Genomic DNA, 24,063 nt, shown 5'->3' on the forward strand with positions numbered 1-24,063 from the left:
TATATTATGCATCTCAATTTTTATTCTTACATGTTATATAGTTTCTCCCACTCTCATCTGTCTTTTCTAAATAATCTTATCCATTTTATTAAAATGATACATGCTCATTGTTCAAAAATGAGCAAAAAGAAAAATACAAAGAAGAAAGCAACAAACTGTCCAAAATCCACCAACTAAAAATAATTAGTATTAACATTCGGTGATGATGGTAATGGGTATTTCTTTACACAGATATGCAGGCAGGATGGATGGACAGATAGGCATGAGTAATTTTAAAAGAATGAGACTATATTCTATCAGTTCAGTTCAGTTGCTCAGTCATGTCCAACTCTTTGCAGCCCCATGGACTGCAGCACTCCAGGCTTCCCTGTCCATCACCAACTCCCGGAGCTTACTCAAACTCATGTCCATTGAGTCAGTGATGCCATCCAACCATCTCACCCTCTGTCATGCCCTTCTCTTCTCGCCTTCAATCTTTCCCACCATCAGGGTCTTTTCCAAGGAGTCAGTTCTTACCAGGTACCCAAAGTATTGGAGTTTCAGCTTCAACATCAGTCCTTCCAATGAATATTCAGGATTGATTTCCTTTAGGACTGACTGGTTTGACCTCCTTGCAGTCCAAGGGACTCTCAAGGGTCTTCTCCAACACCACAGTTCAAAAGCATCAATTCTAAAAGCTATATTCTATACATTATTTAAAAACAAAGTACTGGGACTTTCGTCGTGGTCCAGTGGTTAAGAATTTGTCTTCCAATGCAGGGCATATGGGTACAATCCCTGCTCAGGGAACTAAGATCCCACATGGTGCGGGACAACTGAGCGTGTATGCCGCTTCTACGGAGCCCCACGCACCTCAACTAGAGAGGCTGCAGGCCGTAACTACTGAGCCTGCGCACACTCGAGTCCATGTTGCGCCACAGGAGATGCCCTCGCACACTGCAGCTAGTAGAAAGCCCATGCACCACCACAAAGACCCAGCACAGCAAAAATTTTAAAAATAAATAACATAATATAAAAATAAGGTATTAAGCCTAATTTTAGCTACATTTCACAGAAGAAAAGGAAACTGAAAGGAAGCTGAAGGAATTGCTGGATTTCAAACGAGTGTTTCTCTAGCACAGAAAAAATTAATTCCTAAAAGACCCTTCCAAAGTTAAAAAGGAGTTTATGAAAATAATTAAGGGGATGGAGACATTAAAATGTTTTAATGATCTATTTCAGCGTCAGTTTCAGACACTTGACAGCCTGTGGTGAAAGGATTAGCACTATTGTACCTCCATCTCCTCCTGAATAATTTCACATTATTTTTACTTAATTTGTGTCTATAACACACTCTTCTCCAATCATAATTCCCTTAGTTGTTTAGTCTTAACTCTATTAAAATAAATGCGATGCTGATGACCAGTCCTGTTACCATAGCTTTTCCATCCCTAAGATTTGTCTTCTGGTTCATTTCTTGGTTGGCTGGATTTCATCAATTCATGATCTTTTACCAAAATGGCTCAGAAGGGAGGGCATCAGTTTTTCCTGAGTTCTTTCATATTTGAGGCCATCTACCTATGGCCTTCATATTTGAGGTTATTATTTTTTATTGAAGCACAGATGATCTACCATGTTGTATCAGTTTCAGGCATACAGCAAAGTGATTTAGTTATACGTCCACCTATATATTATTTCGCAGATTCTTTTCCATTACAGGTTATTACAAGATACTGAATATAGTTCCCTGTGCTAAATAGGAGGTGACTATTGTTTATCTATTCCATAAGTAGTAATACATAACTATTAACCTCATACTTCCAATTTATCTTCTTCCCTGCCTTTTCCCCACCTTTCTATTTCAGTAACCTTAAGTTTGTTTTCTACGTCTATGAGTCTGTTTCTATCTTGTAAATAGGTTCATTCGTATCATATTTTTTAGATTCCACATGTAAGTGATATCAGAATATTCGTCTTTCTCTGTCTTACTTCACTTACTGTGATAATCTCTAGGTCCATCCATGTGGCTGCAAAAGGCATGATTTCATTCTTTTTTATGGCTGAGTGGTATTCTGTTGTGTGTGTGTACCATATGTTCTTGATTCATTCATGTATCAAAGAACATTTAGGTTGCTTCCATGTCTTGGCTATTGTAAATTGTGCTGCGATGAACCCTGGGGTGCATGTATCTTTTCAAATTAGAGTTTTCATCTTTTCCGGATATATGCTCAGGAATGGGATTACTGGATCATATAGTATTTTTAGATTTTTAAGGAATCTCCATACGTCAAGGCTGTATATTGTCACTCTGCTTATTTAACTTATATGCACAGTACATCATGAGAAACGCTGGGCTGGAAGAAGTACAAGCTGGAATCAAGATTGCCGGGAGAAATATCAATAACCTCAGATATGCAGATGACACCACCCTTATGGCAGAAGGTGAAAAGGAACTGAAAAGCCTCTTGATAAAAAGTGAAAGAGGAGAGTGAAAAAGTTGGCTGAAAGCTCAACATTCAGAAAACAAAGATCGTGGCATCCAGTCCCATCACTTCATGGGAAATAGATGGGGAAACAGTGGAAACAGTGTCAGACTTTATCTTTTTGAGCTCCAAAATCACTGCAGATGGTGACTGCAGCCATGAAATTAAAAGATGCTTACTCCTTGGAAGAAAAGTTATGACCAACCTAAATACCATATTCAAAAGCAGAGACATTACTTTGCCAACAAAGGTTCATTTAGTCAAGGCTATGGTTTTTCCTGTGGTCATGTATGGATGTGAGAGTTGGACTGTGAAGAAAGCTGAGCCCCAAAGAATTGATGCTTTTGAACTGTGGTGTTGGAGAAGACTCTTGAGAGTCCCTTGGACTGCAAGGAGATCCAACCAGTCCATTCTGAAGGAGATCAGCCCTGGGATTTCTTTGGAAGGTAGTTTGGCCACCTCATGCGAAGAGTTGACTCATTGGAAAAGACTCTGATGCTGGGAGGGATTGGCGGCAGGAGGAAGAGGGGACGACCGAGGATGAGATGGCTGGATGGCATTACGGACTTGATGGACATGAGTCTGAGTGAACTCCGGGAGATGGTGATGGACAGGGAGGCCTGGCGTGCTGCGACTCATGGGGTCGCAAAGAGTCGGACACGACTGAGCGACTGAACTGAACTGAACTGAATACAGTTGTTCATAGTACCTGCACCAATTTACATTCCCACCAACAGTATGTGAGAATTCCTTTCTCTGCACACTCCAATATTTATTATTTGCAGACTTTTTGATGATGGTGTGGCATTTATATTTAAATGATACCCTTGCGGGGGTAATGCATGTTCTAAAACTTTCCCTCAGAACTCTGTTAAACTTGTTCCATTGGCTTCTGTCATTGAAGAGAAGACCAAGGCGATCCAGTTTCCCTGCTGTCCATTCCTGTTTTGGGAATTTGGCTTGTTTCCCTTCCTAGATACTTGAAGTATTCTTTCATTAATTAAATAACTTAACCTGGATGAGGCTCTTTATGATCCTCTGCAATGAACATTTAGTATTTTTACATGTAGAAAGGAATTAAGGCTATTTTCATTAAAAATATTTATATATAGTACATATATTTTATCTTTTCAGAATTATATCCTGAAGATTTCTTGATAATCCTTTGTGGTTTCTAGGAGCAGAATTTACTCAATTCCTTTCTTCTAGCACTAAGGCACCAGGAATCTGAACTCACCTCAGATGGCATCTGATCCCCATGGAGAGTCCTAAAATCTGACAAGTATAGTCAGCCCTGTACAACCTTGGATTCTGCATCTGCAGATTCCACATTCACAGAGTCAACCAGCTGAGGATGAAAACTATTTGGGGAAAAATTCCAGAAAGTTTAAAAAAACACTTGAATTTACATTGGATTTACATTAGGTATTATAAGTAACCTAGAGATGATTTCAAGTATCCAGGGGGGTGTACGTAGGTTATATGCAAATAGTACACCATTTTATATAAGACTTGAGCAGCTGTGGATCTTGGGAGGTCCTGGAAAAATCCCCCACAGATACTGAATGATGACAGTAGTGAGTTCCAGCAGGCACAACAGTGTGCTCTTTGAAGAAAATAAGGAGCTTTGATAAAAATGAAACTACAACTTCATCTTCATGAAATCAGGTGAACAACCACAAGATTGAGAAACACTGCAAATGGGAAGCCGTGGAATCCAGGGACCTGCAGCCAATGAAGGAATCACTAGGACTTTGCAAAAATCACACCCAAATAAGTAGGCTTTTATCTAGATCACCCTCCTACCAACTATCCAAAATTTTCCTCTCATCTGCTCTTTAATTTGTCATTTACTGAACTACTATGTGCCAGGCATCACACTGGGAGAACGAAGAGGTGACCAAAATATGAGGCCTGCCTAGAAGAGCTCATGGGTGAGGGACAGCAGGGAATGTAAACCAGTACTTTCATCTGAATATGAGGTCCACATAACAGGGGCCATAATAAAAACGTACAAAATAATATATACATAACAGAAGACAGCTTCCCTTGTGGCTCAGCTGGTAAAGAATCCGCCCGCAATGCGGGAGACATGGATTCGATCCTTGGGTTGGGAAGATCCCCTGGAGAAAGGGAAAGGCTTCTCACCCCAGTATTCTGGCCTGGAGAATTCCCAGGACTGTATAGTCCAACAAAGAGTTGGACACATCTGAGCAACTTTCACTTTTACTTAATTCAATATGAAGGTGACAGGAAGACACAGGAGAAGAAAGACATGTGATGATAGGAGAGAGTGGAGTTAGAGGCTGCAAACCAAGGATTCATTTAACACAAGAAGCTAAGAAAAAGACACGGTCTCTCTACTCGAGCCTTTATGAGCACATGAGCCTGCAGACCCTGATTTTGGACTTCTTGCCTTGAAAATTAGGAGACAATAAATTTCTGTTGTCTAAAGCCACCCAATTCACTGTAATTTGCTACAGCAGCTCTAGGAAACTCATATATTAATAATGGTTTGGCTATAACTTGACCATGAGAAGCTGACATCTAAGGGAACTGGTCACGCCCACCTTGGCAATCTATCATTCTCAAGCCCATCCTAAGAGATGGCTGGCCCACAGTGAGGACCTCAGTAATCAAGATAGGTTGACTTCTCCCTGAAAAAGAACAGAGGGAGTACAGGAGCTTGTGGAAAGAGCCCAGAGCCCAAAGCACTGGGGCTAGGATCCACAGTTAACAGCTGCTAATTTCACAAAGCGGTTTCACAAGCATGGTTCCCTCCTCCCCACTCAGCATCATGTTGCAACGCACAGTTAAGAGGGCTGATCTGACCACCCAGTTCCCAGAGAAACCTCTTTTCAAAGAATATATGCACAACATTCTTAGGAGACCACTAAATAAAGTGGAAAAAAAATTAGATGTGGGGTCAAGAAGTCCTGGCTCTACTATTTACTGCTTTCATAATCTTGGACAAGTCATTTAAGCCCCCACTGAACCTCAGCTTTCTCAGCTGTAAAATGGAGTCGATATATTCTCTACCTACCTTCTAGGCTTAATCTAACAACATTAGTAATGGGTACCGTTCACCTACCACTTACCCTGTCCCAGGTACTATACACAACTGAAGGAGTTGACAGCACAGATTCCAGGGTCCAACTTTCCTAGGTTTGAAATCAGATCTAACCCTTTATTACCTGTCTGATTTTAGGCAAGTTACCTAACCTCTCTGAATCTCTGTTTCTTCACTTGTAAAATAACGATGATAAAACCTGCTGTACAGGGGTGTTTTGAGAATTAAACGAGATAATATATTTAAATAATGTCGGAGTTTATAACTAATAGTTGTTTTTGTGCAGTCGCTCAGTCATGGCTGACTCTTTGTGACCCAATGGACTGTAGCCCACGAGGCTCCTCTGTCCTTAGAACTAATACGCCTTCAATAAATGGCGACTATGGATATAATCTCATTGAGTCACATTAGCCACCCTCTGCAGCAGGATTATCCTCATTTTTATTTTTATTTTTTTATTTTTTTAAACGATAAGGACTCTTTAATACTTCACAGAGAAACAAAGGCCTGCTAAATTACTAAATAGTTTACCTTTTGACACTGCTTCCTTAAATCACTAGGCTGATAGACGCATGCAAATAAATGAAGAGAAACCAGATTCATTGCGACTTCGAAGCTAAAATTTCAAGCATCTGTATAGGCAAATACAGTAAAGCAAAAATAATGGAAAACATGTAAGTGACATGAAGATTTAGAGAACATGTGACTGGAAACAGAACATTTTTTTGACCACAGAAGTTAAATAAGCTATTCAAGATTTACTAGAGAAACACTAAAAATTATTACTCAGGAAGATACAATTCTATTACAACATCATGATTTATTAAAGCAAAGGATTCTATACAACAAAGGGCCTTAACAGTTGTCTATTCTCAGCCAAACTTCTCTATAAGTTAGTTTCCCTTAATAAAAAACATGTTATACTTTAAATTAGTAATTTAACTGATGAGGAATTTACCATAATACCTATTTTAACACTGAACAAATCTAACCACTTATTGGACATTAATGTAAAATCCTGACATAGAATTTGATTTAAAACTTCTCAAAATAAATTCATTAAAACAGGTTCCCTGTGAAAATATGTAAGAATGAAAGCTAGCATAATGGCAGGTGCAGTCTTTACATTTTATTAACCATAAAAGATACTTTTCTAAAGAGTCTAATAAAGACATTAACTGTGCAAAAGCTGATGAGATTTACAGTCTTAAATACAAGCACCAACACAGAAAGGATATCGTGTCAGTTCAGTTCAGTTCAGTTGCTCAGTCGTGTCCAACTCTTTGCAACCCCATGAATCGCAGCACGCCAGGCCTCCCTGTCCATCACCAACTCCTGGAGTTCACCCAGACTCATGTCCATTGAGTTGGTGATGCCATCCAGCCATCTCATCCTCTGTTGTCCCCTTCTCCTCCTGCCCCCAATCCCTCCCAGCATCAGAGTCTTTTCCAATGAGTCAACTCTTCTAATGAGGTGGCCAAAGTACTGGAGTTTCAGCTTTAGCATCATTCCTTCCAATGAACACCCAGGGCTGATCTCCTTCAGAATAGACTGGTTTGATCTCCTTGCAGTCCAAGGGACTCTCAAGAGTCTTCTCCAACACCACAGCTCAAAAGCATCAATTCTTCAGGGCTCAGCTTTCTTCACAGTCCAACTTTCATATCCATACATGACCACTGGAAAAACCATAGTCTTGACTAGATGGACCTTTTTTGGCAAAGTAATGTCTCTGCTTTTCAATATGCTATCTAGGTTGGTGATAACTTTCCTTCCAAGGAGTAAACGTCTTAATTTCATGGCTGCAGTCACCATCTGCAGTGATTCTGGAGCCCCAAAAGATAAAGTCTGACACTGTTTCCACTGTTTCCCCATCTATTTCCCATGAAGTGATGGGACCGGATGCCATGATCTTCATTTTCTGAATGTCGAGCTTTAAGCCAACTTTTTCATTCTCCTCTTTCACTTTCATCAAGAGGCTTTTTAGTTCCTCTTCACTTCTTCCATAAGGGTGATGTCATCTGCATATCTAAAAGTCCATTAATTCTACACTTAAGAGGACCATTTCTTTATGTAAGCACAATCTCATGAATTACACATGATATGTAGTTTAGGATCCATCTACATTATGCTTGTAACTGCATGCTGCTGCTAAGCCGCTTCAGTTGTGTCCGACTCTGTGTAACCCCATGGAATGCAGCCTACCAGGCTCCTCCATCCATGGGATTTTCCAGGCAAGAGTACTGGAGTGGGGTGCCATTGCCTTCTTCTTATCCTCATTTTTAAACATTTTTGCTGCGCTGGGTCTCCACTGAGGCCCCTGGGCTCTTCGTTGCAGCCTGTGGGGTTTCTCTAGTTGCAGCACACAAGCTTCTCTTGTTGCAGCTCAAGGGCTTCTCACTGAGGTATGCAGGCTTTTTCCGTTGCTGAGCACAGACTCTATCTAGAGCATGCAGGCTCAGGAGTTGTGGCACATGGGTTTAGTTGCCCACAGCATGTGTGATCTTAATTCCTTGAACAGGGATGGAAGAACTCACATCCCCTGCATTGGAAGACAGATTATTAACCACTGGACTGCTGAGGAAGTCCCTATCCTCATTTTTATATTTCTCATTTCCTGCTCATATCAGGAACTCAGTACATAATGTCTGGCCCCATCGAGGGTTTCAGGGGCAGGAGAGTCCATAAGCTTGGGCTACCAGAGATAAGACAAGCTCATTTTAATTGCCAGCCAGTGGAAGACCTCAGGCTGGAGTGTTATGTAGAATGCTGTCTTTAAAGGAAAAAAAAAAGAAGAAGAGGAGAAGGAAATTTGACCTGGACTTTGAAGAATGGAGAAAATCTACTTAGGAGTTGCAGAAAAAAGAGAACATTCTAGGTGGGGAAATATGGAGTAAAGATGGAGAGGCAGAGACATCCAAAACACACTCACTAATAATCTCTCTGGCTGGGACAGATGGAGTGGGTGTGGTGAGTGAGAATACGAAACACAAGGAAAAGGGAGAGAGAGAAATCTCTGTGCTTAGAACAAGCCCAGCCTCCTGGAAATCACCTGCCCTTCTGCCTGCAGTGGATAAGTCATCAACACAGGGTCTGCATGAAATGCCTCTGGAGCTGTTCTGGATTCTGTGACTTTCTAGGTTCTCATGGTAAGTTACTTATCCAATCTCATCTCAAAAAGCTGCATTTTCATGCAAAGAAAATGGAAATAATAATACCTTATGTAGTTGACTGTGTCAAAGGAGGCCATTTCACAGGGATTTGTAAACCCCAGCTGTAACAAAGATCCTGAGACAAAACTCTGAGAGCAACACACAGCAAGCGCTCAATGTGTGATTTGTTATTTTGTAGCTGTTCAGAGGTTGGTTGTGGTTGTCATCAACTATACCATCACTGATAGAAGATAAGGCAATTTACAATTTACCCTATACATTATTTGTTTCTCTGCTTTGTTACTTATTTGCTGTGTTACAGTAAGTTATCCAGGACTTACTGGGGACTCGTTAGCTATAGGGCACACACTGAGACACTGCCTCCAGATTGGCCATACAGATGCAAGAAAGGTAGCATTCCTGCCCACTCCAGAGGAGAGTGTGACATGCCTCTGTTCTGTCCGTGCACAAACGAGTGTAGACGGATTACTGCAATCCATCTGGTACAACCAAGGACAAGGAGACTTCCTAGCTTCCAAGATGGAGGTTGAAACACAGCATGCAGGGACCCAGTCCTAGCTGCATCTGAGAGAGAGGGAGAGGGAGGTCCCCCAGGGAATGCAGTATTTCTCCCTACCCCTTGCTGCCCCTGGGCAGGAAGAGCTACCTACCAGAAGTTCCAGAGAGGTTCATGGTGGGATTCAACATTTTGGAGGCATAGAAGGCCACCACCTTAGATATAGGGCATATTTAGTCCCATATTGTAGATATGTTATAAATGTATGTGATTAGCCCTCATGACACTGAGCAAATAACAGTTTCGCTTTCATACTGCATGAACAAAATAACAAATGTGCATGCATGCTAAATCGCTTCAGTCGTGTCTGACTCTTTGTGACCGTATGGACCCATCAGACTCCTCTGTCCATGGGGTTCTCCAAGTAAGAATACTGGAGCGGGTTGCCATGCCCTCCTCCAGGAGATCTTCCCAATCCAGGGATAAAATAATAAATAATACATGACAAACTGCTGTTATCTCTTCCCCGTGTGTGTTTTTTACTCTAGTCCATATGAATATCAAACATCCCAGGGTTCCACCTGAAATTTATGGCAGCTCAGTAAAGTAATGCTCAAGCCCCGAGGAGGGAGTTTCAGCAATATCAGACCACGGCCCAGACTGAGGCCCAGGCCCCACACACACCACGCCCCTGTGACAGCAAAAAAGAAAGACTGGACCCCCAAAGCTGAAGAGGATGGCACCTCCCCTGCTGAGTTAACCATGAACAGAACACGCGCCCTTGATGGAGCAGTCTCCTTCTGGCAAGCATACCAGCAGGAAAGGAGGCCCAAAGCCAGCAGCCTCCTTGATCAGGGGCCTCAAGCCCCCCACCCAGGGCAGATGTATCCGACACCTTGACCTGGTGCCAGCAGATTCTGCCCTCAGACCGGAGGATACAGGGCTGGCTTCTTTTGCTATGAAACTTCTAAAGAAAGATGACCATACACTAGAAATACCACATAAATGTTTAATAATTTTTAATTTGCACATGCTTTCTCCTCTTACCCACATATTTCTGTGAAACACTTCAAAAGTGAGATCTTAGTTTTTGAGTTCTGTTTGGACTTGTGATTTTCAAACCATGGGTCATCATGACCCATTTGTAAACTATAAATCAATTCAATGGATTATGACCAGCAGTTTTTAATTAAATAGAACTGAACAAAATAATAGGATGCTAATGTTTAATCAAACTTTTATTTAATGCATATGTGAACTGGGTGGCACTGTAAAATGTATTTCTTACGGAGTGTGCGTTAGTCACTCAATCGTGTCTGACTCTTTGTGATCCCATGGACTGTAGCCAACCAGGCTCCTCTGTCTGTAGGATTCTGCAGGTAAGAATACTGGAGTGGATTGCCATGCCCTTCTCCAGGGGATCTCCTGACCTAGGGATGGAACCCAAGTCTTCGGCATTACAGGCAGATTCTTTACCGTTTAAGCCACCTGGGAATGATTTTTTCTTACTGAGGGGTATAGTCCAAAAAAAAAAAAAAATGCAGACACCACTGAACATCACCATCCTGGTTGTATCAGGGGATCCTTGACTCGACCTGCCTGGGCAGCAGAAGCTTAGACTAGTAGCCAACACTTCCTTCGTGTATGTGAGGCAAAGTTATTTCACTTCCAGGAGAAAATTTATAAATGCCCTACTGGAGAAGAAATACAAAAGCAAGGGATGTTCTGCAATCCTTATACCCTGTGCAGTGGGGAATATCTTGTGTGTTTGCTACTTTGTCAGAGCTCTGCTGCAGAAAGGAGGAAGCCCACCCCCAGTGCCTGCCCAGAGAAAGGAAAGTTGTAACTCGGCATCACCACTTTCTACCAGCTTGGGTAGAAGATGGAGGCTGGTCCCTCAAAGGAGGCACAGTGACCAGCTCCATGGAGCCTGACAGTGGACAGACCTCTCTCTGTCCACCTCTCCTGAGACTCACAGTATGTCAGAACTCAGTTCCCCAGGACCTTTGAAACAGTTTAAGAGGGAGACGCCTCACCATCAGAGCATGGGCAACCAGCATGAGCTTTGTTACCCTAATGTTCTCCCCTGGAGGAGGGCATGGCAACCGACTCCAGTATTCTTGTCTGGGAAATCCCATGGACAGAGGAGCCCGGTGGGCTATAGTCCATGGGGTCACGAAAATGCTGGACACAAGTTAGCTACTAAACAATGTTCTCTTAGGCTTCCCTAGTGGCTCGGCAGCAAAGAATCTGCCAATGCGGGAGATGCATGTTCGATCCCTGAGTCGGGAAGATCCCCTGGCAAAGGAAATGGCAACCCACTGTAGTATTCTTGCCTGGGAAATCCAGTGGACAGAGGAGCTTGGTGGGCTACAGTCCGTGGAGGTGCAAACGGCTGAACAGCAGCAATGTCTTCTTGAGTAGAAAATAAAAGACTTGATTGAAAACATTTTGCTGTCTGCACCTCCAAGTTACAGATCTCTCACTCACTGCCTTACAGACAGAACAGGTTCATCAGTTTGGGTCCTGGCAACAACCCAGATCTTTGACCAAAAATCCCCCTAAACCACTCCTCCATCCAGAATCACTGGGAAATGGAGGATTCCAGATGAATGAGATATTCCACAAACTAACTTAGCCATTAAGTATAGAATGTTTTTAACCTTAAAGGAAAGGAAGAGAAGGGAAGAGGAGGGGAGGGAATCCTCTAAACCATGCCAGATCCCCCCAGACCTCCAAGGCCATCACCATCCAGAGGGGCCTGCCCCGGCATCCTTCTCACTGATCCCCCAGCTCAGTGGTCTCTGAACCAGGCTCTGTTTCCCTCCACTGCACAGGCAAAGCCTGCAGTCCCCCCGTGATCCTCCACTCATCCAAGCCACCTCGAGTTGAGGGACACTTTGAGATCTCCTCCTCCATGAAGCTGCCCCCCTTTTTAGCCAGTCCTCCACAATCTCCCCTTCTCCCATGAGGTCCTCCAGTATCACGGGTATCACAGAGCACAGCACTTTGTTACATTTTGTTTGTCATTTCATTCATAAACTTTATCTCTCCCACCAGTTCCTAAGTGCTTTAGGACCAAGATATCCTTTACTTCTTGGGTATCATTCTGTAACGTACCGCAGCGGGCCTTGTAAACCACTGAAAACAAACACAACCCGTAAACTGTCCTTGTCTGTGTGGGAGCGTTCTGCCCACTGCGTCTTCAGAGGAAAAAGTAACGGCATGTACCTTTCTTTTAAAAAGTCTTCAAACTCTTTGCAGTTCTTTCGGCCATTGTTCAGATGCTGGATGATGCTGTCGTAGCCAATGGTGCTGAGGATGTCTGAAGTCTGGTGGGAAAAACAACACTGAGTGAGATGGGGAACCGGGTGATGTCAGCCCCAAGGCCTAAAGCGAGGACGGGGCGGGGGGGACCCGGGGAAGCCGGCCATGGGGACTTTTTGAGATGCTTACCTCCAACGCACATGTGACCAAAAAGAACAAAACAGAAGTTCAGAGTTCATGTAGCTGTGGAAGACTTTTTAGAATTATGAAACCATAGGGTCACAAAACAGGAAGGAAGTGACAGAGCATTGAGAGGCACGTGGTCGAGGGAGCTGGCCGGCTGGGGGCCCCTCCCTGGGTCCCCACCATGCTCTAATCAGGCCAGGAACTGAGCCCCCCTCCAGCCTTCTGCTGAGCGAGCTCCATCCTGCAGTGGGAAACCCACTCACACCACAGGTCCTCGTAACGAGAGCTACATAGCTTTCACTCTGGCCTCCCCCTTGTCTCAGAGCTTCACCCCAACAGCTCTTCCCGCAGCCAAGAAGCCTGGTCTGAGGGTCAAGGGCATCACTGAGCCAGGCCCCAGGAGAGGGAGGAGGGGCTGGCTTTCCACTGTAGCGGGAAGGGAAGACCAGCAGCGAGCAGGCCCCGGATGGCCTGGCCCCAATTTGGGGGAAATGAATTTTTCTTTCTTTTTTTTTTTTTTTTTACATTTTAAGCAAGCCATTTCAACTCAGTTCAGTTCCATCGCTCAGTCGTGTCTGACTCCTTGCGACCCCACGGACTGCAACATGCCAGGCTTCCCTGTCCATTACCAACTCCCGGAGCTTGCTCAAACTCCTGTCCATCGAGTGAGCCCTTTATTCCCATTTTATTCTACTATGTGCTCTGAGGTTGGAGGAAGCTGCCTAAGTCTCCCAAAGCAGTAGCCCTGGATGCAGTGTCTTTTAAAAATCAAAGTCTCCTCAGCTCCCCAAACCAACAAACCAGGAGCTCTGAAGAATACCCGCTAAAGTGTCTCCTATTGCGGCTGGCTCCCTGGTTCCTACTCCACAAGGGCATGTAACAGGTGGTCTGATCCAGACTCCAGGCCCTTAGGGAGCTTGGTTAGGTGGTCTCTTGGTGTGTCCTGGGGAGCTTTGAAATGAGCCAACCCTAGCCCAGCCCCACAACCCTCTGTCTGCTGAGGAAACTACTTCTCTGCCAGTGAGGGGTGGGGTGGGGGTGGGGGGCTCCTGAAGATTCCTCTCTCCTGTCTGCTCAGCCCAGGACACTGGAGAAGCAGAATTTCTCTCTTCCATTTGCCGCAACTCCTCATGGCCTGGCTGAACAAACAGGGGTCCCAGAGAGACCCAGCAAGGGCAAGGCCTGAGGCTGATTTCAACATGGATTCAGAAACTTAACTGGCCATAATTCACACTGCATTTTTAAAAGATGGATTATTGAAAGTATAGTAAATTTTACACATGGACATACAAATCAATCTTAGTTAGAAATACATTTAGTTCTATGGGTTCTGGCTGTTGTTTGAGCATAGATTTAGGCCTTGGGAAGCCTAGAGAAATAGCTTCCATGAAAGCTTTATTTCTCTACCCTCCTTGCTCCACACACACACTCTTCTGTCTCAGCAGGGCAGACTTCTGACTGCCCCTGGAGTGCAGTGCTCAATGGCAACTCCAAGACGATGCTTGGTCTTGGTCCAAATCCAGCCCCTCCAGCCCCAGGGTTTCTGGAAGCCTTCCCTGAGTAGCCCTAAGGCTTCTTCCTCTGGGCTCTCAGATTGTCCAGCTCCTGAATCTGCTGTTTGCCACCCCTCCTTGTGAGTAGCCTTGCGGGCCCAACCCCACTCCAAGTGCCTGTAGCTTCTTCTGAGTCTCAGGTCCTACACACACACACACACACACACACACACACACACACACACACACACACCCCAAAAATCTAGCTTAATATTATGCACACCAAAGGTCTACAGTAACATTCTGCGGGATGAAAATGCCTATTGTGTTCCCAGCCAGATGCACTAGAACAATGAAAACAAAGACTCCTGAGGGAATGAATGGGTGGGTACAAAGTGTCAATGTTAATGTTGCTTTGTAGTCAGAAGTGCTTTGGTCTTCCCAGGGAAGTACTCTTGGGTTCTGTTTTATGATATTCATTTGGAAAAGGTGGTTTCCTTTTTCTCAATTAAGGGTGCAGACACTCTTTGAGCTGGGTAGGGAGGGTGGAGCTAGACTAGGATTTCCTGGAAACAAACCAAATCACCAGGCCTCCTGGCCACCAGCCTTAAAAAAAACAGAACTGCTGCTTCAGAGGACTGACTGGATTCCAGAGGCTCCCAAGAAAGAAAATCTCCAAGAGAAAACAAAGAGTGTCCAAGCCCAAGTGCAAAGTGGCAGGAGGCATGCCCTGGAAACTCCTTCCCATGCTCCTCAGAAAGCACTGCTGAGAAGCCCTGACTGGCAGGTGCAGAATAAGATGGCCAAGGAGAAAAGAAGCGATGTAGTTGCATAAGCAGCAATGAGCACCAGGATAACATAGCAGGTTTGCTGTCAGAAACGAACATGCTGAACCCGTAACCTCATATCCTGCCTTCCAGCACCCTGACCTCTCCCCTAGCCCTCCCCATGCTGCTCTCTTCGCATCCTCCAAATGCGCAGTGTACGTTTATACCCCAGGACCACTGCACATGACTTTCCTACCATGGGAATGGCATCTCCTCCTCTTCACTTAAATCCCACCTCACTTCCGGACCAATTCAAATCCCAAGTCAGCTCTGAGGTCCTCCTCAGACAATTTATCCTACAGTCTCCCTTCTCTCTTCTGAATACCTGGTGTGTTTAATGATGATTCCTCTTCTTTAGCCCTTATTACATACTATTTTGCATCATTAGTTGATTTTTTTAAAAAATTAGTCAACTTTAAGTATATCTAGATTATACCCAAACTTCATCACCCACAATAGATCCTACATCAATGGCTTAAGAAATGTCTGTTAACTTTATACCAACTACAGACAAGGTACTTAAAAAGGTTACAAAGATGGAGTCCCTTAGTGTTCATTTGCTGCTGCTGCTGCTGCTGCTAAAACACTTCAGTCATGTCCGACTCTGTGCCACCCCATGGACGGCAGCCCACCAGGCTCCCCTGTCCCTGGGATTCTCCAGGCAAGAACACTGGAGTGGATTGCCAGTTCCTTCTCCAATGCATGAAAGTGTAAAGTGAAAGTGAAGTCGCTCAGTCGTGTCCGACTCCTAGTGACCCCATGGACTGCAGCCCACCAGGCTCCTCCGTCCATGGGATTTTCCAGGCAAGAGTACTGGAGTGGGGTGCCATTGCCTTCTTTGGGAGTCAGTAAAAAACACACACACAAAAATGTGTATGCATAAAAAAATTAGAGACTGAGACAGAATATAAGACTACACAGATAAAATATCTTGGAGAAGGAACTGGCAAGCCAGTATTCCTGCCTGGAAAATTCCATGGACACAGGAGCCTGATGGGCTACAGTGCATAATGTCACAAGAAGCGGACACAACTAAGCGACTAAACCAACCCCCCAGAGAAAATATATAATAAATGAGGTGGAAAAGAGAAAACATATTAGGGTCATCAGAAAGGAGAAGATATAAGATTTAAATAGAGTCATTTAAAGTGATTGGGATTCACACAAGAAATCAAAAGATATTTCAAACCAATTGATGGTGAAGAAAACAACACATCAAAGTTTATGAGAGGCAGAAAAACAGTGCTTATAGGGAAATTTGTAGCTTCAAAGGTTAATATTAGAAAAGGAAAAAAATGGTTTTAAAATTAATGATCTAAACTTTTACTTTGCTGCTGCTGTTAAGTCGCTTCAGTCGTGTCCGACTCTGTGCAACCCCATAGACAACAGCCCACCAGGCTCCGCCGTCCCTGGGATTCTCCAGGCAAGAACACTGGAGTGGGATGCCATCGCCTTCTCTGAAACTTTTACTTTACAAAACCACAAAAAGAAGAATAAATTTAAATTTGCAGTAAGTAGAAGGAAGAAAGTTAAAATAATAGAACACAATGAAACAGAAATGGGCAAACAATAAAGCAAATTAGTGAAACCAAAAGTTAGTCCCTTGAAAAGTTTAATAAAATCAGAAAACCTATATCTGGGTTGATCAAAAAAATAAGAGAAACAGAAAGAAAAGAACACAAATTATCAATGTCCTACTGTGACAAAGGGCATCTACAGAAACCTAGCTAACAACTTAAAGGTGAAAGACTGAATACTTTCCTTCTAATAAAGAGGAAATAAGGCAAGAAAAAAAAGAACGTACTTGTTTTAAAGGAAATAGTAAAACTGCCTACATTTTCAGATAACATGATTGTGTACTCAGACAATCTTAAGAAATATACCCCTCAAAATTACTAGAGCTAATACATTAAACAATATTGCAGGGCACAAGATCAATACACAGAAGTCGATTACATTTCCATATACCAACAGCAAAAAATTTAAACATTAAAGATATAAAATATTCAGAAATTAATGCTTAAAAGGTTTAGTAACATTACGTCTTACTAATGCACACACCATTAGTATGAGATGGGTCACAGATTCAGATGCAAAACCAAAATAAAAAGCTTTGGTTTATAGATACAGGCAAATACCTTTCAAGCCTTGGGGCAGGAAAAGTTTTCCTAGAGAGGACAAAAGTACATACTGGTAAAGAAAAAAATGGAAAAGTTGGACTTAATCAACATTAAAAGCCTACATAAAAGAGATTATTAAGAAAAGTAAATGGCAAGCCACATGCTGGAAGAAGATAATAATCACAGTACGTATGTCTGTCAAAGGACTTGTAACCAGTGTATACAAATAACTTCAACACATTAATAATAAAGATACAAGCAATCCAGTAAAAACTGGGCATAATACTTAAACTTTATAAACTTTTCATAAAAGATATTCCTTTGACCAAAAAGTTCATGGAAAGTTGCTTAACATGACAGGGAAATTCAAATTAAAGTCACAAGGATATCTACTTCATGCCCACTGGAACAGCTCAGATCAAAAAGTCAACGCTGAATGTAGGCAAGGATGTTGAACTATCAGAACTCTCATTTATTCCTGCTGGGAGTGTGAAAATGGTACAGTCATTTTGAAAAATGGCAGTTTCTCAAAAAGCTAAACATGCGCTACTCTATGACCCAAAGTTCTACTCCGAAGCATTTACTCAAGTGAAAGGAAAGTGTATGTCACAAAAAGACCTATACAAGAATGTTCGCAGGACTTTTACTCACAATAGCCCCAAACTGGAAATAACCCAGTGTCTAACAATGGATGGATGATAAACAATGTGTGGTATACTCATACAATGGAATACTACTCAGCAATAAAAAGGAGAGAAGTACTGACAGTGAAACAATGTGGATGAATCTCAAAAACATTATGTTAATGAAAAATGCTGGATACAAACAGTATTTACTGTGTAATCCCATTTATATGAAGTTCTAGGGCAGGCAAGCATTCTAGGATTTACTCCTATGGTAAAAGGAAGTAAGAACAGGGATTGCCTAATTCAGGGGAGAAATTGAAGGTGGACTGGAAGAGACATGAGGGAACTTCCTGGAATGATAGCGATGCATCCAGTCAGGATATTCCCAGACTTCCCCGGTGGTCCAGTGGTTGGGAATCTGCCTGCCAGCGCAGGGGACACCAGTTTGATTCTGCCCCGGGAAGATCCCATATGCCTCGGGACAGTCAAGCCCGTCCACCACAACTGCTGAGCTTGTGCATTGCACCTGCTGGAGACCACACACCCCAGCGTCTGTGCGCTGCAGCAAGAGACGCCACCACAGCGAGAAGCCCACACACCACAGCTAGAGAACTGGAGAGAGCCCACCTGCAGCAAGGAAGACGCAGAGCAGCCAGCAATAAATAACTAAAGTCAATAAGGTTAAAAAATTTTAAATTGTTTAAACAATCTTTCCGTGGAGGTGTGAGTTGTACCGGTATGTGCAGTTTTCAAACCTGTTGGTCTGTGCCCTTCATCTTAGGCAAATGACACCTCAAAAACTTAAAAACAAAAATAAAAAGAAGAGAAAAATTGATTAGGAGTCAGAAAATAATGGGAGGGAGGAGGCAGTCACTAGAAGGAACAGAGGAGGGTAAGCCTTTAAAATGGGATCTGGTCTTTGAGTCCCAGGTGAGGCAGGAAGATGAAAAAGAAGGAAGGGCAGATTCAAGAACCCAGCAACCTCCCAAAGACCCAGAATATAAGGTTGAAAATGCTCAAATTATAGAGGTAAGTAGCATTCAACTTTTTAAATTCTTTTATTTTTTAAATTATGAAAGCACGATAATGCATTTACAGGAGATTTGGAAAGGACGGAACAAAGTTACATATAGTTCCACTATGTGGGTGACTTGCTCAGTCATGTCTGACTCTGCGACCCTGTGGACTGAAGCCCACCAAGCTCCTCTGTCCATGGAATTCTCCAGGCAAAAATACTGGAGTGGGTTGCCATTTCCTTCTCCAGGGGATCTTCCTGACCCAGGGATCAAACTCAGGTCTCCTGCATTGCAGGCAGATGCTTTACCATCTGAGCCACCAAGGAAGCACCAGTTCCACTATATATTACATTTTTTTTTCAATTATTTTTAAGTAGATAAATTAAGATTTTTAGTTGGAATTTCAATATCAAACTCTCAAAAATTAATAGAATGAATAGACAGAAATGTAGAAGGATATAATAGACCTGAAAAGCACTATGAACCAATTCCACATAATTAAGATTTATACAAGTTTCACACAACATCAGGGTACAAATTCTATCCAAGTTCCCATAGGCTATAAACCAGGAGACACTGGAACATATCAAGGGACATAAAACAAAGTGCAAAAATATCATAGTCTAAAGGTACTGAGATCATAGAGTCTGTTCTCTTATCACTGTATAATGATGTTAGCAATCAATATCAAAAGATATTTGAAAATAACCCCCATATTTTCCAGTGCAATGTGACTTTATCCAGAAAGATCTTTGACCTAGCCAGTGAAAGCCTCAGGAAGGTTAAAAGACTGAAAAAATCACAGAGAGTGATTGCAGAGAAGAAAGCATTTAGATGAGAAGTTAATATCAAGGATACTTTAAATGCATTTGGAAATTAAATGTACACTTTTAAATGTTGAGTATATCTAAGAAGCCATAACAAGGAAAATTAGAAAATATTTGTAACAGAATAAAAATGAGAAGAGAATTTATCAGAATTTGTTGCCTGCGGCTAAAGTTGATCAATGCAACTAAATATAATGTGGAATCCTGAACGAGGTCTGAAACCAAGCAATAGACACTAGCATAAAATTCTGTGAAATCTGAACAAAATTTGTACTTTAGTTAATAATACAGTATCACATTTTAATTTCCTAATTTTTTAATAACAATATTTCTTTACATTTTCAGAATTGGGTTAGAAGTTTCAAGCTTCATTCAAAATTTTTTAAAAATCACTAAAATAGTAAGCTTTCTAGAATTTTAGCAGTAATATGAGATGCCAGAATAAATGGAATTATATCAAAGTTTTGAGTGAATATAAATTAGAAATCTGGCATTCTATTCATACTTAGTCAAATAAGTGGAACCAAAATGTCATAAATTTTTTAGCTAAGCAAAAATTCATGTTTTCTAAGTATATATACATATTATACTTACTATACATGTACATATATATATATATTATATAATATATATGGGTTTCCTTGGTAGCTCAGATGGCAAAGAATCTGCCTACAATGCAGGAGACTGGGATTTGATCCCTGGGTCCAGAAGATCCCCTGGAGAAGAAAATGCACCCCACTCCAGTACTCTTGCTTGGAGAATTCTATGGACAGAGGAGCCTGGCGGGCTATAGTCCATGGGGTCATAAAGAGTTGGACATGAATGAGTGACTTTCATAGCACGTGCGCACATGCGCGCCTGTGTGTGTGTGTGTGTGTGTGTGTGTGTGTGTGTGTGTGTGTGTGTGTGTGTGTGTAGGGTTCCCAGGCAGGTCAGTTGTAAAGAATCCACCTGCTAACACTGGAGGTTGAAGAGATGCAGGTTCAATCCCTGGGTTGAGAAGATCCCCTGGAGAAGGGAATAGCAACCCACTGTAGTATTCTTGCCTGGAAAATCCCATGGACAGAGAAGCCTGGTGGACTAGAGTTCGTGGAGTCACAAAGAGTCAGACATGGCTGAGCTCGAGCACATATATGTATACAAAAGCTTTTCTACTACACTTGATAAAAGTTTGAGAAAGAACAACAAAAACAGACAGAAAAATCGGAAAACATAAGCTAAATGAAATGGTGACGATGCTGATTTAGTAGCTAAGTCGTGTCCAACTCTTGCAACTCCATGGACGGTAGTCCACCGGGCTCCTCTGTCTATGGGATTCTCCAGGCAAGAATGCTGGAGTGGGTTGCCATTTCCTTCTCCAGGGGATCTCCCCAATCCAGGAATCAAAAGCTGGGTCCCTGCACTGCAGGCAGATTCTTTCCCAACTGAGCTACGAGGGAAACCCAGATGAAATGGGAGCACTGAATACGAAACAGAAAAAATGAAACAGACTAGATAAAGGTAAAGGATCATCATATAGTCCAATATTTTTCCAGTTGCTTTTAAATGTGGCTGCTCATCAGAATCACATCCGGAGTCTGGAGAAAAAAACAATACCTGGGCATATATATTTTTCAAAATATTCCAAGATAATTTTAATGTGCATCTGGATTTTAAAAAGTGGTTACAGGTTTTTCTGTTAAATGGTAGCTTTCAGTTCAGTTCAGTGTCCAACTCTTTGTGACCCCATGAATTGCAGCATGCCAGGCCTCCCTGTCCATCACCAACTTAGTGATACAGAATTCTATGATTTTCTGTTGACCAATCATGATACAATGGTATTAATGTTAGGGGAAGCACACTGACTGAAACCACCCACCCTGGCCAGGCACCACAGTAATCATTTCCTTGAGTTATTTTACAGCGGAAAGTCCTGGTAAGGAACATGGAAGTAATGAGCCACCACTAACAGGAAGAGTTCAGGAAAGGTCAAAAGGAGACACCACATGTCCTGCCACCTCCCAGAATTCTTCTTGCTGGCATCCATCTTGACTGAGCAATGTGTGTGCCACCAGGAAGAACCCTGAGTTAGAATGATTGGTCAAAGACAACCTGGAAACTAATCCATCCCCACAAAACCCAAGACTGTGAGCCATATGGCAGAGCAATTCTCCTAGGTTCCCTTACGCTACTGCTCTCCACCTGGATGCCCCTTCCCAATAAAGTCTCTTGCTTCATCTGCAGGTGTGTCTCCTCAGACAATTCATTTCTCAGACAAGAGCCCACTCTCAGGCCTTGGAAGGGGTTCCTCTTCCTACAATATTAAAATGAACACTAGTTACATAATCACAACAGTAAAAGAGGTTTATCAGTTTTTGCAATTAACAGCCAGACAAAAAATAAAAGATAATGACAACTGCCAGCCATAATAGAAAGTATTCAAGTTTTAATCAGCGGATTAGTACTTTAATCATAAAACCACTTCAATTTCTGTAAGACAAAAAATTTGCCAACACAAGTGTGCCATATTCAGGAGACGTGTGAGCTGAAGAATAATTTAAAAGACAGTCTTGCTGTGACCCCAGCGGGCAGTCCAGTCCAGGTGGGGTGTGGGTTCAGAGGAGAAGGAAATCTCCATGGGCTGCCTGATGGAGGGTAACTCCACTGGCACCAGCTCCTCAAATCCACCCCTAACACTCAGGTCTGGTCTCAATGAATCCAGGTATATGTACTCCTCCTCTGTGCCCAATCCTAAGGCTCATTCTGCAGGGACCTCTGAGAATTTGTTCCCAGTGATCTTTTTCCACCATGTGGATGCTAGGCAGAAAGACAAGGCAGAGGGGAAGCAAAGGATACCTGCAGCCTCCAAACCATCATCGGAATGACACGTGCTACCACACAGAGCATCCGCACATTCAGTTCTGTGGTGCTTCTCACATCCCTCTTATCATGACGTCTGCTACATAGGTTCAGTTTCTCTAGATGTGGGCTCCAAGAACCACCTATGCCAGAATCACCGAGGCAGCATGGTAAACAGGCAGACCCCCAGGTCTTACTCCAGACCTGCTGATTCTGATCTGGGGTGGGGAAATCTCACTTTTTATACGCCTCCTGTTGCAGAGAAGAACCAATTGTGACTCCATGTTGGAACTGTTTATTTGACTTGCTTTTCGTTGCTGTTGTTACTATAGTCATACATAATGGCATGCCTCAGAAGACGCTGCCCCTCTGCCTGACTATTAAAGTGCCTTTTTTTCAGCTCACAGAGAGATAATCTGACCCTGCCCACCTATGAATGGCTGCAAGAAAGAAGAGATTAACACAACCCTTCCCTGATGCTGGCCATTCACAGAGATGTTTTACAGGACTGATGGCCCTTTTTACTTTCTCATTGCCTCAACCTCTCTATTCTACCTTTTGACTTTGGTTCCTCATCACTTTTCTCTCTGGTTCTATAAAAGAGCCTGGCTTCCAGACCCCCAAAGATGGTTATTTTGAGACATTAGTCTGCCATCTTCTCTGTGTGATGGCTTTCCAAATAAAGTTGTGTTCCCTGCCTCAACTCCTTGTCTCTCAGATTCACTGGCCTGTTGCGCAGCAAGCAGAGAGAGCTTGGCCTCAGTAACACTCCAGGGACTATAATGCTGCTTGAGAACTGCTGCCGTAGAAATTACAAAAGATGGAAGAACAGTCATGGCTCCTGCCTCAAGGAAAGCAGGATACTTGCACATGAAACTAGAGAATACAGCAGAATGGGGCGGGGAAGAATGTTTTTATCAATAAATGCAAAGGAGAAGAGGCCAGAGAAGACTCTCGTGGTTTGCATTTCTTTTTATAACCTCCAATTTTGTGCAAAAAGTGCACATTGGCATAATGCCCATTGGAAGCCCAGAAAGCCCCCTAGAATGGGGAGAAGGCACTAACTTTGCATTACACACAAAGGCTGCATTTGTTTGAAGACTGGCTTTGGGATGTGTAAATGTGCTATACTTTGCATTAACGGACCACAACATGCTGTATGTAAACACAGTGAATCAGGAGCTATTTCCATGTTTACAGCCGAAGAAAATAAGAAACAAGGAAGAGAAGTTCTCCTTATCACTTCCTCCAACCACAGTGAAAGATTTTAACTCTCAACTAACAATATTACCAAATCTTCACTATTTATTAAAAGCTATATGGTAACAGAAGACAGGAAAAGACCAAAGACTTCATTTTACCTCTCTCTGCTCTCAACCTCGGTCCTTCTTTTCTATATCTTTTATCAGAAGAGGTAAAGCTAAATGGCTCAAACTCACCTTATCTACAAACATAGATTAAGATTGTTAATTAAATTAATAACTTGGGCTAATATACATCAAATGCTTGCTGTGTTCCAAACAGCACACCAAGTATTTAGCATGGGACATCTTGCTTAATTCTTATAACAATCCTACCGACATAAGTATAATTAATTATCTTCATTTTACAGGATAAAAAGCAATGGCTCTGTATTCTGAAACCACTCAACCACACAGCTTCTTT

General features: G+C 42.5%; 1 protein-coding gene across 2 annotated transcripts in view; it reads right to left on the reverse strand.

Moving 5' to 3' along the window:
- Positions 1-24,063, reverse strand: part of PSTPIP2 (proline-serine-threonine phosphatase interacting protein 2) — a 96,114-nt gene that overhangs the window by 41,372 nt on the left and 30,679 nt on the right. For both annotated transcript variants that reach the window (XM_042239662.2, XM_042239661.2), the window contains exon 2: positions 12,430-12,530. In XM_042239662.2, coding sequence (XP_042095596.1) covers positions 12,430-12,530 — 101 coding nt within the window. The remainder of the gene's footprint in view (positions 1-12,429; positions 12,531-24,063) is intronic.

Source organism: Ovis aries, chromosome 23, assembly GCF_016772045.2.
Source record: "Ovis aries strain OAR_USU_Benz2616 breed Rambouillet chromosome 23, ARS-UI_Ramb_v3.0, whole genome shotgun sequence".
NCBI classification, from domain to species: domain Eukaryota; kingdom Metazoa; phylum Chordata; class Mammalia; order Artiodactyla; family Bovidae; genus Ovis; species Ovis aries.